Raw genomic sequence first — 19452 nt, 5'->3', positions numbered from 1 at the left:
TGAAGAATTGAATGGATTTATTGATTTGGAGTGAGATGGAGAGTTTGGTAAACTTGTTCTGTCCTGTTGTTTACGTTATATTTATCTGAAGAACTGTTCATATGTGACGTTAACAGTCTATTCTATTGTTATTACTGGAACTTGACTTTCAAGATGAAACGTCAGTTCCTGGTCTCTGATTTTATAAAATAAATTTCCCTCAAAGTCTGTTGCAACTTATAGTTTGGTGCGACTTAAATATATTTTTTCTACTGTATATTCCGGGCTATTAGATGCCCTCTTAAGCCTCTAACCCCACCAAAAAACGACCCCCCACAATCCAGAGCGCCCTATACACGAATCCACTCGGGTGTCCCAGCACAACTTCAGTAAACTACAAAGCCGCACCACAGGCGGCGCACGCAAACACACACGGAGCAGACAGCGACCGCACAGCGAAAAACACCCACAGACACACTCATCACTCCACGCCGACGAGGAACGGAACGGAGGAACAAACCGAAAAAGCGAGTGCAATGTGCCACTTGTAGACACAACTGAACAACTGAGTCACTGCGAACACGCCGACAATCCAGTGGTCCCAGACAGCACCCTCCCTACACGCCACAACTGAACAAAGCCCAGAGTCACCGTGAACGAACAAACAAACAAAACCACTCACCCATCACACTGTTGTGTTTCATTTAAAGTCCGGTGCGGTTTATTTGTGAAAAAAGTTCGAAAATAGATCATTCACTGACAGTGCGCCTTATAATCCGGAGCGGCCTATAGTGCGGAAAATACGCTACTTCATTACGCATTTTTTGGCTGGTGCGACTTATACTCCGGAGCGATTTATCGTGCGAAAAATATGGTACTCAAATTCAAAACACAATTCAATAGAGAAAAGAAATGTATGCTGTATTATTATCTTTTTTTGAGTATAACATGACTCTTCCCGATGTATGTTCTGAAAGCCAACAGCCCCATTGTAAAACACGGCGTCAAAGATTTCAAAAGCAATTCAAAGTCTGAATAGCGCCTGATAATTCCCGTTCGCGGCACTTATTTTTTCTATCGAATCTGAAATCACAGACAGTGGGTGGGGGATCCTTTTGGCAATTGGTAAATACTATAATTTGCTTTGAAGAATTCTGCGTCTCTGGAAATGTCTATGGCGCTTCTCGGAGAGGGTTGGCCTACTTGTATGGGCTGCCAAACCAGAACTAAAGCTTTTATTAGTGCAGGCAGCTTGTGAAAAGGGGCCCGGACACACGCTGTTGACTTGTTGTTGCTGTTGGGGAGGATAACATAAGCTAATGGACAAGCTTACGAAACAAGGCGAGTGCTAAGGCCACGCTTTTATCTCTCCATCTCTCCAATTATGAATGAATTTGATCAATCTCGCGATGCATCTTGCGTGTCAGAGATGTGGGTTTTAACAGCAGCTGGAGCAGACTGGGGCCCCTGCCTGGCTTTACGTCTCAACAGACCCAGAAATGATTTATTTAGCAATTATGTAAAACAAAGTCGATTCAAATTATTAATAAGTACAGCTGTGTTGTGATAGAAGACGCCGAGCAGACATCGCTTCACAAAGAGATGTGTTTAGGAAATGACTTTACAGATGTTTAACACTTGGGTGAAGGCACAAACGGAATCTGGAATCTGACTTTGATGGTTTAATCTGGATTTTATTGGTTTTATTTTAATATTAGACCTGGTTTAAAAGGCCCATCTACACTATTTTCTGATTTATATTATAGTGTTTATTCATCACAAACAGATCTAGAGTTGTGTTTTGTTTTATTCACACATGTTGAATGCACAAACCCTGCATATTTAGACTGATTTCTTCTTTCAAACGGAAACACAAACTCTTTTCCACCTTGTGATGTCATCTGGTGATACAGGAAGTGCTCCACTGTGTTTTAAAACTCTATACACCTTCACTAGAATCATTTGGATGATTTCAGACCTGAGATTGACACTCTCTACTGAATAGAAGGTAAAGATTAGCTATTAACTTGAAAGTTTAATCACTTAATGACATCGACATTTTGAGTTTTGGAGATGTAGTCAGACTTATAATAAAGGATTACTCAAACATGCGCGAATGAAACTAAACCAAACACCAGGTATGTAACAGTCCATTGTGTGTAATGCAGGACCTTTAATCCAAGTTTACCCTGGTTCAAACTAACAACAAGGAATAAATGGGTTGAAGTTGGTTTAAAATGATGATGCATATACATAGCTTGTTTCTAAGGCTGCGTTTATATGATGACGGTCTGAACAGAAGACGCAAAAGTGGCGCTGCGTTTTCACTTTTTATTCCGCATTTAGACGAGTCGGGAGTAAATCTGTGTGCATACGGTGACGCAAAAGTGTGTGGAATTGGACTGGGTATGTTTGAACTTAAAGCAACAAGGGCGTCTTTGGACATACGGAAGTTTTCACGTCTCAGCTTCTCCTTCCACAAAGTTGTCCCACTATCGACTGGTTCTCCCTGGTCTCGTCCATATCCGTCTGACTCGCCTGAGACGAACTGGTGCATCCAGAATTTGACAGAAGTGATTGCAGATCCTTCTCCGTTCACTAATAGTGTCTCTGCAGATTCTGTACATTTGTTGGAGGCCTCCTGTAAGTTTATTAGAGCGACATGAAGGTCCGACACATGGAAATGATCCGACATGTTTGTTTCTGTGTACTGTATGTGTGTGATGTAAACACGTATGGGACCTGAGCAGATCTGACCAGAGTTTTGCGTCTTGGGCAGTGTAGATGGAAACACTACGGCAGAGCGTATTCAACTTTTCCACTCTGGAGGGTGGTTTCAGATTTTTGCGTTTTTAATCCCCAAAAATGCCGTCATCATCTAAAAGAAAGGCACTTCCAATAAAATATTTTGTCGTTTATACCTATAAGTGTTCTCGTGTAAACAGGCTCTATGACGATGTTTCTGCGTTGTCTGGAATGTTCCACTGTATGACATTAAACATATCTATCATTTCATTCAGTTTGGCAGACTTTCCACCAGAAAAGTGACATAGTGCACCTTTGTCTACTCAAAATGAATACAGAAATTAATACAGAATCACAGGCATAAATATGTTAAGGTAATCACATCTCCATGTAGAAGTCTGTCTGTGTTTTGTGCTTCAATTTTCACTTAGCCTAATGTTAAACCAGTGGAGATTTTAAGATGTTAGAAGATATCGTTCATTCAAAAACAATCGGATACTACAGTGTAATACAAACATTTCTCAGTAGTGACCAGCAGCTTTTGTATTGTTTGTTTATTGCCAGTGTATCTCTATGGACATTTGGCACTTCTGGACAGTCACAACTTTTATAATATATTGTTTACTGATCTAAAATGTGTTTAAAAAAAAAAAAAGTGCTGTGTGCGAAAAGAAGAGAGGAAATACCAGAACTACAGCTGCTGCAGGTCCCACAAAGGCATAGAGCAGACCTCCTTCCAGAGAGAGCCAGCAGCTGCAGGAGAGAGACGAGATGTGAGGGTCAGAGGACAATAAAAAAAAAAAAAACAAGAGAAAGAATGGGAGCACTGGAAAATCTAAAAAGAAAATGATTAGTTAGAGAGACCGGAAAGTGGTTTAGTAAATGCCATTTGACTTGGTTTTAGGCACGCAGTTGTCAATTAAGGTCGCGTCATCGTAACAAAAGTAGGCTTCTGAATTTGAGTTATTTTTAGTTTCTGTAATGTGCCTTTATGTGTCTGTTTTTCTTGGACAAATATAAAAGTCTTTGAAGGAAGAAATCAGACTATGTTTTGCATTAACTAACCCTTTAAGATTAATTGTCTGTTTCATTTATGTTCATGGCATTATTAATGAAAACATTGTGTGTTATTAGTAAGATACAAATCAGGGGAGGAAAAAAAATTAATTAAGCTCTTAATTAAGATAACCAGTTGTATTAGTTCACTGTTGTCCATTATATTAACTGTAGTCACTTCTCACTGCGTATATATATATATGAGGGGTGTAACAATAACCAAAAATATGATAACGTATCATCAAAAGTCTCACAGTGATATCGTGGACCATCACAGTATATCGAATCACAAGTTTCATTGTGTAAATTCATTGTTATGGTGCAGCAATAGCGAAAAAAAACAAAGGGAACTACATCGACCATGATCCTTTGCTCCATTTTGGTGCAAAATACATGAAGAAACAGCAATTCTAAGCACTTTTACATCTTAGTTTTTGTTTTATTAAGTCTTGTCAATGCATTCTAAGAGGAAAAAGTAGCACAAAATATTGCAATAAATATCATACCGTGAGATGTATATCGTGAAAATGTCGTACCGTGAGATTTGGATATTGTTACAGCCCTAATATATATGTATGTACAGGGAATGAGACAAGATCTCGTGAGACAACATTGTCACAATATGGTGCACACGAGAGAAAAATTATCTTGTGAGATTTGTTTCCCATGTGTTTATTAGTAGATTGGACAAAAGAGGGGTGAAGTGTTGGTGAGTTACATCTTTTATAGTTTTAAAAAGCAGTACTAGAATGGTAACAAAATATTAAATAAAATGAATAAACATAGTGAGGTCAAAATTGGAAACTGTATATACATTGTGTCCCAAAAAAATATGACATAATTTCACAGGCTAATAATTTGGGCAATTCATTTTGAAATAATCTCAAATTTTCAGCAGCTCTCCACCCTGTTATAAGTAGCTCGCCAAAGAATTTCTGAATTAGGTATTATACTGAATAACTCAAATTTGACTAATTACAGTTGTAAATGTGTTATTTAGAATTTTGTACACAAATAAATGGACAGTGGTTTTATCGGCATCTAACTGGAGAACACTAAGGCTTGTCCTCTTATATCCACTCAATTTCTTGCGATCGCTAAAATGAGTAGCTCTCCGGCATTTTTGTTTCCTAAAGGTAACTCGCTGGACACAAAAGGTTGAAAATTCCTGGTGTATGGAAACAGAACAAGATTTTTATACTGTATTTAATGTTTAATTTTTGTTTTGTTTTCAGGTTGAGTCATGCCGTTCCCTCCCAAAGAGAAGCCATTTTGCGTTTTGGAATATGCTCACCCAAGACTGTCTCGCCTTCAGTGCAAAATTTGGAAAACCTTCACCAATTGGCAAACTAATATGGACTTGGTACCAAAACTTTAAAGTGGAAGGTAAAGGTAAAGGATCTCCTAGACCAACATCAACATCATCGTTGAGCTAGACTTACGAGTTTTCAAGAGAATTGTTTTTAAAATTATGTATTAGAAATTCTGTAAAAATCTTGTCTTGTCTCGTTCTTTTAGACTCAGTCTCGTATTTCGTCTCTTATATGTAAACAGAGAAGTAAAATGAGCACCTTGAAAACAGCTTAAACCAACATTTCACAGTTTTTTGTTTTGTTTTTTTCTTTCTGGACAATAGTGGGAGTACATTGTTAAAGCGGAGATAAAGTGCTTACTAGCTGGGTGTCCCATATCCCTTTGCTTTGGTAAATCCCACAGAGATGGCCACCACGAGTGCAGGCAGACCTGGAGGGGAGAGTAAAAATAGTGTTAGCACAGTTAGCGTTAGCACAGGGACGTACACAACAGCTGAAGACAATAGAAGCACACGGCCTGAGTGTTATGTGTACTGTATAAACAGTGTTGGGGAGTAACAGATTACATGTACCGCCGTTACGTAATCAGAGTACAAATTATGAGTAACTGTATTCAGTTACAGTTACTGTTTCAATGAGTGGTAATTGGATTACAGTTACTTTGCTGAAATAAGTGGATTACAAGGCGGTATTTTCCTGTTTTCACATTTTGTGCTACATCCCATTTATTTATTTTTTTATTTCGGTAATTTCACTCATTGGCTGAAACCCAAACAGAACGCGCGCAATAAGAGCGATGTAAACGTCATGTTAAAGTTGGCGGTGTCAGTCACACAGTGGAAGCAGCAGTGCATTGGTAAAAACGCATTTGTGTCTTGGAAATTCTTCTCCCGATGTGAGATATATATAAAAAACAAATATAAAATCACCTACAACTTAAATGTGAAACCGGAGCTACTGGCACTGGTGAAAACAACCTGCATAGACTCATAATATCTGCACTACTGTCCTATAGTGACCTGCGACATGAGTGGACGTGCACACAAACACACACAAAACACACACACACACACACACAAACACACACAAACACACACACAACACAAACACACACAAACACACACAAACACACACAAACACAAACAACACAACACACACAAACACAAACACACACAAACACACACAAACACAAACACACACAAACACACACAAACACAAACACACACAAACACACTTCATCATCGTCATCAACCTGAGAACCCGCGGACCACGTCTCCTTCCGTAGTTACAGCGCGGACACCGACGTCTCGTGCGCCGCGTGTGGACCGTGTTTTCTCGCGTAAACCGCGCTTCCTCCTGTGCGCCTCTAAACCAGAACTAACACCAGGACTAAACCAGGACTAAACCAGGACTAAACCAGGACTAACCCAGGACTAAACCGGGACTAAACCAGGACTAAAGCAGGACTGAACCAGGTTTAAACTAGGACTAAACCACGACTAAACCAGAACTAAAGACCTGGTCTAGACCAGGTCTAAAAATCAGGACAAAACCAGGACTAAACCAGGTCTAAACAACATGACACCTAACAGTAGGTTGACATAATTTAAGGTGATCTCATATAATTTCTCTATCAATAATATTTTTTAATCTGGTGAAGGAAAGGCTGATCTTGTTACTGTCTTTTAACAGACAAAACCTCTTATATTAAGATCTCGTGGTCTTTGTTTCTCTACAGCAAACAGTTGTTTATTCATGGAGACTTGGGCTCAGACAATTTGAAGACAACAAACAAGAATTTTGAGGATGTGGTTGCTACATTCATGTCGTTTAAAAAAACATGACAATATCAAGTAATCCAAAGTAATCAGATTACGTTACTCACTTAAAATAATTTAATGGATTAAGTTACAAAATACATTTTGGGGTGTGTAATCTGTAATCTGTAGGGGATTACATTTTAAAAGTAACCTTCCCAACACTGTGTATATGTTATGTGTAGTACGCAAGAACAAACTCTAGATTTATAGCACTGGATCAAGTATAACGAGTATTTTTCAGGACTGAACCCAACTAACTATCTTAATAATAGTCTTTTTACTCAAGCAGTAAAATACTACTTCTATTAATTGGCTTATAACTAAGTAAAGCTGTAACAGAAGTACTTCTGGCAGTTCTAGTTGCTTTGGTTGTAGTAGTAGTAGCAGTAATCGCAGCAGCAGCAGTAGTAGCAGTAGTAGTAAGGCAAGGCAAGTTTATTTGTATAGCACAATTCGTACACAAAGTAATAAAAAAAAAAAAAAAGCTAGTAGTAGCTGTAGTAGTAGTAGCAGTAGTAGTAGCAAGTAGTAATAGTAAGTAGTAGAAGTAAGTAGTATCGTAGTAGAAGCAGCAGCAGCAGCAGTAGTAGTAGTGGTGGTGGTAGTAGCAACAGTAGTAGTCATAGTTATAGTAGTATTAATAGTAGTAGTAAAAGTTGTAGCAGTAGTAGTAATCGTAGTAGCCGCAGTAGTAGTAGTAGAAATAGTAATATTAGTAGTAGTAGTAGAAATAGTAATATTAGTAGTAGTAGTAGAAATAGTAGTAGTGTAGTAATAGTAGTAGCAATAGTAGTAGTCGCAGTAGTTGTAGTAATAGTAATATTAGGAGTAGTAGTAGTAGTAGTCATAGTAGTAGTAGTAATAGTAGTAATCGCAGTAGTAGTAGTAGTAGTAGTAGTAGTGTAGTAGTAATAGTAGTAGCAATTGTAATAGTTGTAGTAGTTATAGAAGGAGTAGTAACAGTAGTAGTAGTAATAGTAACAGTCGTAGTAGTAGTAATAGTAATAGTCGTAGTAGTGATAATAGTAATAATTGTAGTAGTAGTGATAGTAGTAGTAATAGTAATGTTCGTAGTAGTAGTTGTTGTATTATTGTATTATTGTGAGTGAAGTTGTAAGTAATATTATTTCTACACTGAAAAAGCTTAAATCTCTTTAAATTACATCGTAGATAAATAAGCCGTTAAAAAAGAAAGTCATGAGCTCAGGACAAAATAAAAACTAAAATCAGTTTATCAGAACTAAACAGCAGAACTCACCCCATCCGAGACAGAGGAATCTTTTGCGTATGATCCTGTTCCTCAGTCTCCCCGTCACTGCCATGTAAGACTGCCACGCTTCAGTCAGAACCCAACAGAACGACGACAGGAAGAAGAAATGCAGGAACGCCGCGATCAACGTGCACAAGATCTGCAACAAATCAACAAATACCGTCAAAAAAAACCAACCAGAACCAGAGACGGACGTTCTGATTGGCTGTTACCTTGTTCCGTGTCTGTGTTTGTCCAATCAGGATCAGGGCGTTGGAGGAGATGATGGAAAGGCAGAAGTTTATGAGGATGACTGAGCGCTCGGATCGGATGTACCTGCAGGAAACACATGTACAGAATCATAATTAACACTTTGCAGATGGTGTCGTCAGCTTTGGCTTTGTTAGACTTGAATCTGAGTTTAGTTTTAACACTTTAACTTCTTAGGTTCTTTTTAAAGACAATGCAGTAAAGTGTATTTACCTTGTTGACATGTTTCGGCTGCTAGCTGCAAGCCATCTTCAGAACTGTCACAGGTGTTGGTGGTGACGTGTCGTATATCAGCTGTTGTTACTTCCTGTAGGCGTGGTCAGCCTGATGGACCTGGCAGGTCGCTCAGACTGACCACGCCGTCGCCCGGTGTCTCTGGAGGAGGGTGTCCCAGGTGTGTGAAAGGAGGAACGCGCCGTCATCACGGTTAATGCTGTCCGAGCCTTGTTTCCTGATTTCACTGTCCTCCTTGATCCAGCGTTTGAACTTGTTGTTTTCCGATCCAATGATCCGAGCCACACACCTGGGACACCCTCCTCCAGAGACACCGGGCGACGGGAGGCGTGGTCAGTCTGAGCGACCTGCCAGGTCCATCAGGCCTGACCACGCCTACAGGAAGTAACAACAGCTGATATACGACACGTCACCACCAACACCGGTGACAGTTCTGAAGATGGCTTGCAGCAGATGAAACATGTCAACAAGGTAAATACACTTTACTGCATTGTCTTTAAAAAGAACCTAAGAAGTTAAAGTATATAAGAAGACAAAATGAACATCATTGGCTTAGTTTTAACACAATCTGACCATGAAGAATCGACTTAAATAGAACTAGAACACGTGAAAATAGGTGTCGAATAAAACTGCAGTCACATGTGAGCATTATCCAAAAGTTTTTCATAGTTTTTGGTTGAAAATCAAACCCCTAAATAGGACCATGAACGCTTCTATTGATCACACGCTCCTGAAAATATGGGTTCTCACTCTTCAATGACTTTTCCATGACCTAACGGGAATTTTCCAGCACCTACATGTGTAGAATTGATCAGACCTTTAGGGCTAAATATGAAATGTTAACCCTTTCCACTCACCTTATGGTTTGGTATTATAGTTTTTTAAAATTCAAAATCCTGTCAGTGCATTTATTGTCGTCTCTTTTAAACAAAAAGGCGCAGACGTTCAGAAATAATCATAGTAGCCTAATGAGAACTTAAGAGAACGCTGTGTGAGATACTAAAATTCCATGACATTTCCAAAACTTTCATTGAATTTAAAGCATTTTCAATTTCCATGACCGTGGGAACCCTGTTTAAATCCATTTTTAAATTTTTCTGTGAGTTTTTTTGGCAGTGTTTGCTTATGTGTACATTGTGTCTCCGTGGTAACTGGTGAACATTCTGCCAATACACACACATGCAAACACCCCAAGTGTAACGTCAATTCAAAGTTTTAATAGCCGCAAAATTGTGACTTTGAATTGAATTGTGATTTTTTTCGACAAATATTTCAACTGTGATTCGATGAGATTTATGTAAAAAGTAAAGCTCTGTTCAGATCACATATTTGAAACATGTCCTTGAACATGTTTGCAGACATCTAAAAACTAAATACAGTAGTTAGCAGTTTATTTCCTTATTGAATTGCAATATAGGCGAGTTTCATTGTTGACAAAAGCGCGCGTTGCATGCTGGGAATTATTTTGGTCGGCGGCAAGAACACTAATTCAACATGACGGACGGAGCGAGAAAGCACGTAAAGAGTATTGATCCCGGTTATTTATCCACTCTAACGGCAGAGGACCCAAGACCATTTGACCAGAAATTGGTCATAAGCATCGACAGACGCCAAATCACCCTTTTCAACCCCGACAAAAGGTGGACCAAACCAAATTTCTGGTCAGAATCGCCAACTACCTGGACAAATATTCACTTTGGCGATATCCACAATGACTTGGTGGAAACTCCTGGGCCATTCACAGCAGAAAAGATGAAAACCTCCAAGAGTCTCGATGCGTCGTTGAACTTGTTGGAGTCCATGGTTTGTTAGGATCTTCCACGTTTGCTCTGCGAATGTTTGAAAGCCATTTAATTTGCCGTTAGCGGTTCTTTTCACTCAGAATACGAAAAAGACATTTTCCTTCTTCCGTGCTTCTATTTGTGCATCCGATAATGCAGCAGGAATTTACCATTATCGGGGATAAATACGCGAGGTTACGCACTGTGTTTGACGCTATCGTATTTCTTGCCTCCGACCAAAATATTTCCCAGCATGTGACGCGGGCTTTTAATAACAATAACGTCAGCTGAAACTCACCTACTAAAGGTGAACTATGTAACTTTTTCATTGCTCTGCCTGGAATGTTCCACAGTGTGACATTAAACAGCTCTACCTTCAATTACAGGTGAATTTATAGCTCAAAAATATCTAGAAAAACTGATATTCTGGCTCTGAGCGGAGTTCGCCCCTCCACAGATCTGACCTGTGAAGCATTTGACGGAAGCTCCACCAGAAAAGTTACACAATACTTTAAAATATTCTTAAGTCACTGCTGAAAATCTAACTAAATCTTGTTACATCTTGTCTTCAGAAACTCTTTCTAATTTTTCTTGCTTTGGCATACTGTAATTGAAGGCTAATCTATTCTGAATTTTACTTCCATCGACCGTGGTGAAGGAAAATTATTAGAGCTGTTTAAAATGAATTAACCAAATAATTAAAAGTAACTGATGGATAGAATTTAAGTTTTGACGTCTGTGTTCAGTTTGAAACACTTTTTATTTTAATTATAATCAGGGAAATGTGAAAGGACTAATACATTTATCACAACTCACTTTCAACTCTTACTTAGAAGTTAACAAAATAAAAGTCTGAGTCATTTTTTCAGCTAATTCATGAAGAATATTGAGATATTTTTTATACCTTGATAAGTCGATACACAGCTCACCTCGACATTCAACTCTTATTCTTGTTGTGAATTAAATCGTTCTGTTTATACATAAATGACTCATTACAGACTCAGGGGAATAGCTGAAAAATTAAATCCGCATTCAAAAGTATTTAAAACTTAACGCGCGTAATGTACTTTCAAAGAGGATGTACACGACTTTTATCCATGTCTTGTATAAGCAGCTCTTGAGGTCAGAATGTTTTTTGTGTACTGTACTGTTTATGTTCTGTTAAGTGTTTCATTGTCTGATTTAGTCCTGGCTTTAGACCTATTTTTGATCTGTTTTAGACCTGGTTTATTTCTGGTTTAGACCTGTTTTTAGACCTGTTTTAGACCTGGTTTAGACCTGTTTTTAGACCTGTTTTAGTCCTGTTTTAGACCTGTTTTAATCCTGGTTTATACCTGTTTTAGACCTGTTTTTAGACCTTTTTTAGACCTGTTTTTAGACCTGTTTTAGTCCTGTTTTAGACCTGTTTTTAGACCTGTTTCAGACCCTGTTTTTAGACCTGGTTTAGACCTGTTTTTAGACCTGTTTTTAGACCTGTTTTAGTCCTGTTTTAGACCTGTTTTAGTCCTGGTTTATACCTGTTTTATACCTGTTTTAGACCTGTTTTAGTCCTGGTTTATACCTGTTTTAGACCTGTTTTAGACCTGTTTAGACCTGTTTTAGACCTGTTTTAGACCTGTTTTAGACCTGTTTAGACCTGGTTTAGACCTGGTTTAGACCTGTTTTTAGACCTGGTTTGGTCCTGGTTTGGTCCTGGTTTAATTCTGGTTTAGTTTCGGTTTAGTGGCGCAGCCCACGCGATGTACATGAGGCGGGATGGTCCCTGCGACATACAGGTGGGGGGGGGGGACACGGTCGGACTGCGGCATATGGGAGGAGGGGTTCACGCTTCCAAACGACCCACGGCCTGGTACTGGTCCCTGGCCTGAGGATTGGGGACCCCTGGGCTACAGAGACATTATTTATTTTAAATTGTGTTATTATTTTATTATTGTGCTTGTTTTGGATTCAGTGTTTAAGCAAAATTATTATTAAACATGTATTTTATTAAGAAAAGGTTTAATATTACATATCTCAAAAAAAGAGAAAACATGCAGATGTTGTTGAAATTTTTCAATAAATATTTAGTTTGGCCCACGACTTTTTATTTTTATTTTGGCCCTCTGTGAATTTGAGTTTGACACCCCCGAACTACATTTTCTCGGGCATCCAACTGTTGTAATGGAACACATTTACAACGGATGTCGGGAAAACTGATTTATTCACTACCGACATACAACAGAATGCAGCATAAATTCATCGTGGCAAATTGTTAGGATGCAGGAAGTACGCAGTTAGCATGCGAGTTGTTAACAGCTTCTGAATATTGTAAAATGTGCTTATATACTCATTGTTTATAAGTAGTGAATAATTAGGATGCAGGAAGTACACAGTTAGCATGCAAGTTGTTGACAGCTTCTGAATGTTGTGAAAAGCGTTTATAAACTTACAGTAGTGAATAATTAGGATGCAGGAAGTACGCAGTTAGCATGCCAGTTGTTGACAGCTTCTGAATGTTGTGAAAAGCGTTTATAAACTTACAGTAGTGAATAATTAGGATGCAGGAAGTACGCAGTTAGCATGCCAGTTGTTGACAGCTTCTGAATGTTGTGAAAAGCGCTTATAAACTCATTGTAGTGAAGAATTAGGATGCAGGAAGTATGCAGTTAGCATGCCAGTTGTTGACAGCTTCTGAATGTTGTGAAAAGCGTTTATAAACTTACCATAGTGAATAATTAGGATGCAGGAAGTACGCAGTTAGCATGCGAGTTGTTGATAGCCTCTAAATGTTGTGAAAAGCGCTTATAAACTCATTGTAGTGAAGAATTAGGATGCAGGAAGTACGCAGTTAGCATGCGAGTTGTTGATAGCCTCTAAATGTTGTGAAAAGCGCTTATAAACTCATTGTAGTGAATAATTAGGATGCAGGAAGTACGCAGTTAGCATGCGAGTTGTTGACAGCTTCTGAATGTTGTGAAAAGCGTTTATAAACTTACAGTAGTGAATAATTAGGATGCAGGAAGTACGCAGTTAGCATGCCAGTTGTTGACAGCTTCTGAATGTTGTGAAAAGCGTTTATAAACTTACAGTAGTGAATAATTAGGATGCAGGAAGTACGCAGTTAGCATGCGAGTTGTTGATAGCCTCTAAATGTTGTGAAAAGCGCTTATAAACTCATTGTAGTGAAGAATTAGGATGCAGGAAGTATGCAGTTAGCATGCGAGTTGTCGACAGTTTCTGAATGTTGTGAAAAGCGTTTATAAACTTACAGTAGTGAATAATTAGGATGCAGGAAGTACGCAGTTAGCATGCCAGTTGTTGACAGCTTCTGAATGTTGTGAAAAGCGTTTATAAACTTACCATTGTAGTGAATAATTAGGATGCAGGAAGTACGCAGTTAGCATGCGAGTTGTTGATAGCCTCTAAATGTTGTGAAAAGCGCTTATAAACTCATTGTAGTGAATAATTAGGATGCAGGAAGTACGCAGTTAGCATGCGAGTTGTTGACAGCTTCTGAATGTTGTGAAAAGCGTTTATAAACTTACAGTAGTGAATAATTAGGATGCAGGAAGTACGCAGTTAGCATGCGAGTTGTTGACAGCTTCTGAATGTTGTGAAAAGCGTTTATAAACTTACAGTAGTGAATAATTAGGATGCAGGAAGTACGCAGTTAGCATGCCAGTTGTTGACAGCTTCTGAATGTTGTGAAAAGCGTTTATAAACTCATTGTAGTGATTAATTAAGATACAGGAAGTATGCAGTTAGCATGCGAGTTGTTGACAGTTTCTGAATGTTGTGAAAAGCGTTTATAAACTTACAGTAGTGAATAATTAGGATGCAGGAAGTACGCAGTTAGCATGCCAGTTGTTGACAGCTTCTGAATGTTGTGAAAAGCGCTTATAAACTCATTGTAGTGAAGAATTAGGATGCAGGAAGTATGCAGTTAGCATGCCAGTTGTTGACAGCTTCTGAATGTTGTGAAAAGCGTTTATAAACTTACCATAGTGAATAATTAGGATGCAGGAAGTACGCAGTTAGCATGCGAGTTGTTGATAGCCTCTAAATGTTGTGAAAAGCGTTTATAAACTCATTGTAGTGATTAATTAAGATACAGGAAGTATGCAGTTAGCATGCGAGTTGTTGATAGCTTCTGAATGTTGTGAAAAGCGCTTTATAAACTCATTGTAGTGAATAATTATGATGCTTTGAATGCAGAACATAAGCGAGGAACAACTCTGGACCACTGCAAACTGTTTAAAATGATCTGGCGTTGTTTTTTCATATTTTTCAGACAGCACAAATGAGGTATAGTTCCTTTAAGTGCCTTTGAAAGTACTTTGCATGTTAATCTAATCAAGCACATGTGTGAATTTCAATGTGAGGAGGTCAGTCTCACCTCCACACCGAGACGTAGATGATGATGAGGAGGAGCAGCGTCAGAGAAGACACTCCACAGCCCACGATGAGCGTCACGGAGGGAACCAGCCCGGCTTTATCCATATTCTGAGAGAAAACAAAGCCGAGAGGAAAGGTCAAACACTGGCTCTTTGTGCAAGAAATCGGCGGCAAAGTGCGTCACAGGAAAAAGCCAAGAACCATTTGAGTCAGAGAGTTAACTGGTGGTCTGAATATGATGACGACAGAAAATCATTTCACATGGATTCCAAAAAGGATTCGACATCGCTCATTTTTATTTTGTAAAATGTAGAAAAGTACGTCCTTGAAATGTACAATTTTAGTTGGAATAAAAAGAAAAGTAATACTAACATGCAGTACATTTCATAAAAAAACGTAAATGGTCTTTCTTATTTTTTTACACAGCGCTTTCCAAATTCAAGGCACCCTTTCACACACAAACTCATACATCAGTGTACGCAGAGACTGGTTAAGTGTCTTGCCCAAGGACACAACAACGGCATTCATCTGTGGGAGCTGGAATCACACCGTCAACCTACAAAATACTAAAATACTGTTTTAATCTCATACGTTAGATTTTTTTTTTATTAAGCAATCCTTTTGGGCTGATATAACTTTAAATGTTTATGATTAAGAGTGCAAAAATATTGAAATATTGAAATATCGTACTGCTTAATGTGATGATAAAGTATCGATATTGCGAACTGCTGTATCGATATATCGCCAAGAGTATGTTTTTGGTATATTTTACTCAATTATTTTGTTACAGCTACAGTTCTGAAACTCATTTATGCGACACATTTGACATTTTCACTGTTTTGATGATTAAAATGTTTGTGTTTCATATTCACTTTGCACAAGACGTGGTTTAACAAAGACTTTTAGTATCACAGACAGTTTGTTTGTTTGTTTGTTTGTTTGTTTAGCAACATAACTCAAAAAGTTATGGACCGATTTTGATGAAATTTTCAGGATTTGTTGGAAATGTGAAAAGGAAGAACTGATTTCATTTTGGGGGTGATCCGGAAGAAATCCTGGTTTCTGGATCACTTTGAAATTTTAGTTAACATTGTGGTAAATGGGGCCAAAATTTTGTTTCTCAATATCTCGGTTAATTATTGACCAAACCCCATGAAATTTGACTCAGGGATGGACAATGGGATCCTCTTTCATATTCCAAAGGCTGATCCGGATCTGATCCAGAAGACTGATTTTATCGCAATTTATTTACAGAATTGGGGTAATCCTTCTGCGCTCTCTGAGTGCTTTTCTAGTTTTTACTGAATCATATTGAATCAATTTGAAATATATCGAATCGAAAATGTATCGAGATATGTATTGTATCGTGGCCTGTGCATCGATGTATGTATCGTATCGGCAACTTCTTATTGATACCCAGCTCTATTTACGATACAAGGGGCAATTACTAGAGATGGGACAAATATATACATTTCACAGTTCATTTCCCAATTTTTTATTTGATTTCATATTTTTTGTTTCCATTCTACTACTGCTTTTCAGAACTGTAAGAGATGTAACTCACCAACACATAACTATTTTATTTTTTTTGTCCAATCCAAATGTAAACACAAAAACAAATTTCACAAGATCAGTTTTATCATGTGTACACGATCTTACAGCAATTTTGTCTCACGAGCTCTTGTGCCTCGAGATCTTATCAAATAAGTGTGATTTTGTGAAGCCAATCTATAGTCCAGGTTGTCTTTAAATAGTATAAAAAAGAATATCAGCCGAGTAGAAGCAGTTGTAGTAGCAGCAAGTAGTAATGCTAGTAGTAAATACAGAAAGACAACGATATACTGTATGTACTTTACTTTCACACTTCCATGACCCATGCTTTGGTTTAGCCCCAATTTTGACCTGAGTAGTAGCAGTAGTAGTAGAAGTAATATTTTTCTGGTCACATTACATTACATCATTGTTCACTCCTCACACTCTGGTAATGACAAGCTATTTCTACTGTGGCTGTCATTTTGGATAAGTGTGTAGCAAACACTGTTGGGCAACTTACTTCAAAACTGTAAAGCGTTATTTAATACTTGTTACTGTCATTTCAAAGTAATTAGTTACATTACAGTGTTACTGTATTTAAAAATGTAAAGCATTACACTACTGTTACATTACTTTTAAGTTACTGTGGGGAAGCTGGCCCAAGTGGTCAAAATGAGAGTCCAGTGCAAAGTTGTCCTTCACCAAACCAAATTCTTTATTGGATCCTTCCAAGTCGTGGGCAAAATTATATACATCTTTACAAAAAAGAACTGTGCTTAACTAAACAAAAGCAACAGAAAATAACGCAACAAAAGAAAATACCCACAGGCACCTGGCTGCACTGATGGTGACCACCTCCCTACTGATTAAACTGCCTCTACTTATATACCCCCCAGAGAGGAAGTCCCTCCCCCTGGGTTCACACCAACTTACGGGGAAAACTGTAGCAATTTCCTTTCCTTACTGGTGTGCTGCCTTAAATTATTTTCTGAAGCCTAATCCCCCTTTTAAACTGAACAGTGCTCCAACTTAACTAGATACACTGAAACCAAAATTCTAATAACCCATTTGATAAAACAAAGAGAACCATTTCCGAGGCTTCCCTCCACATGGTCTGGGCCAACACCTCCCCCTGAGCCTATAAATATGGCTGCCAAAGGACACGCCCCCTCTTTTGTTCCCAGACCATGTGGAGTCACAGGTAAAGGTGGTAAGTTTAAACAAAAATGAAGAGATATAACCAAATAAAATGAATTTAAAGTAACTGTGTGAATGTGATCAATTAAACAAAGACTAAATAAAACAAACCCGGGATAGTTATTATTTAGCTGTTTAGTTGATATAGATAGATGTAACTGAACTAAGGTGAAAAATGGGGACAAAGGCCGTCTTTGTCACAGTTACTCTCACCAAAATAACTGCAAATATGGATCTAAATATATATCATAACACTCAATTAACTCATCACAGTGGACAGGGTTCCACTTTAAGCCGTTCCACTCACCTTATGGTTTGGGATTACAGTTTTTTAACTTTCAAAATACTGTCAGTGCAATTATCGCTCTTTAAAAAAAAAAAAAAAAAAGCACAGATATTCAGAAATAATCATAATAGCCAAATGAGAACTTAACAGAACGTTTTAGTTGCGTGAAAGAGATACTAAAATTTAATGACTTTTTTTTTTCAATTACGTTTTTAATTTCCATGACTTTTCGAGGATTTCTGTGACCCTGGTAACCCTGAGTGGAAAATTATGCGATGCTTTTAGCACATTTGTATGAAGAAAAACAAAAAAAACACCACTTCAATCCAGGTTAAAAATGCATTGCAACATGTTACTGACATTTGTTACGAGTAAAATATTACCTTTTTTTCTGTAATTACTGCGTTAAAGCAAAAGTTACAGTAATTTGTTCCTTTTGTAACACATTACTCCCAACACTGGTAGCAAAAGAGCAAAACAGTAGCACAAAAGCAATGCCACAGCAGGAATCCAACCACCAATTTTAAAATCAGCTGTGGAATATTAACAATTTCTGTCTAGATTTTGAAAAACAAATGTATTTAGAAAAGGTCAATTTTGTTTTTTTGTGCAAGAAGTCAGTACCCAACAGTAACCATCACACACGAGGCAGCTCCGGGTCGTTTGTATCAATACATAGGAAGAGAAAATCACAGAAACGGTATAAGTCAAAGGGAAGAAAAGCTGAGAAAAAAAAAACCAAAACATGCATTTCTTAGTCCAGACTGGAACCACATCAGAAGAATACAGAAGGACTGTTCCCTGTGGCTACGAGCTCACCTCCAAACTGGGTCATGCCTGGTTCAAATCCACAGCTGCACTTTCTCTTTCAGACGCTTTAAAGGGTCAATACTGAAGCACAGGGACAACTTTTCACTTTCACAACGTTTAACCTCCACTTACACTGGAAATAAATAGATTGGGCCAAAAACATACTTTCTAGTTTTACTGAAGGATGGCACTGAGAACTAGTATTTTTAAGAGCCCATATTATGCTATTTACTAAAGCAGACTTGGAGAAACTTATCCATGCGTTTGTCTCCAGTAGGTTAGACTACTGTAATGTTCTGCTCACTGGTCTCTCCAAACGAGCTGTGAGACAGCTGCAGAACATCCAGAACATCCAGAACGCTGCAGCTCGGGTCCTTACTCGAACTAGGAAGTACGAGCACATAAGTCCTGTGCTCAGGTCTCTGCACTGGCTTCCTGTGCCTCAGAGAATAGACTTTAAAGCAGCTCTGCTTGTACAAGTGTCTCCATGGCCGAGCACCAAAGTCCATCTGTGACATGTTAGTGTCATATGAACCATCTCACACTCTGAGGAGCTCAGGGACCGGCCTCCTGCTGGTGCCCAGAGTCACGACTAAACAAGGGGAGTCAGAGTTTCAGGTTCATGCAGCTAAAACCTGGAACAGTCTGAACATGTGAGACAGACTCTTCTGTGACGCTGTTTAAATCCAGACTCAAAACATTTCTGTTTAACTGTGCAAATAACTGAAAGGTTTTCATTCCGCACTCTTCTCTCCAATTTATGTCTCTCTTTTTTAAAATTTTAATCTTCATGATTATTTATGTT

The 19452-nt window shown here is 38.3% G+C and overlaps 1 protein-coding gene across 1 annotated transcript in view; it reads right to left on the bottom strand.

The window, feature by feature from the left end:
- The window catches only part of adgrb1a (adhesion G protein-coupled receptor B1a), a 264634-nt gene that overhangs the window by 41137 nt on the left and 204045 nt on the right, over positions 1–19452 (bottom strand). The window contains exons 18-22 of the mRNA XM_055163913.1: positions 14823–14929; positions 8396–8498; positions 8172–8322; positions 5454–5523; positions 3411–3477 (exon numbers count right to left, since the gene is read on the bottom strand). Coding sequence (XP_055019888.1) covers positions 3411–3477; positions 5454–5523; positions 8172–8322; positions 8396–8498; positions 14823–14929 — 498 coding nt within the window. The remainder of the gene's footprint in view (positions 1–3410; positions 3478–5453; positions 5524–8171; positions 8323–8395; positions 8499–14822; positions 14930–19452) is intronic.

Source organism: Boleophthalmus pectinirostris, unplaced genomic scaffold (assembly GCF_026225935.1).
Source record: "Boleophthalmus pectinirostris isolate CB_2022bp ecotype Guang Dong unplaced genomic scaffold, ASM2622593v1 HiC_scaffold_6, whole genome shotgun sequence".
In the NCBI taxonomy this organism is placed as follows: Eukaryota; Metazoa; Chordata; class Actinopteri; order Gobiiformes; family Gobiidae; genus Boleophthalmus; species Boleophthalmus pectinirostris.
Note: the sequence above shows the minus strand (reverse complement) of the source record. Positions and strands in the feature narration are given on the sequence as shown.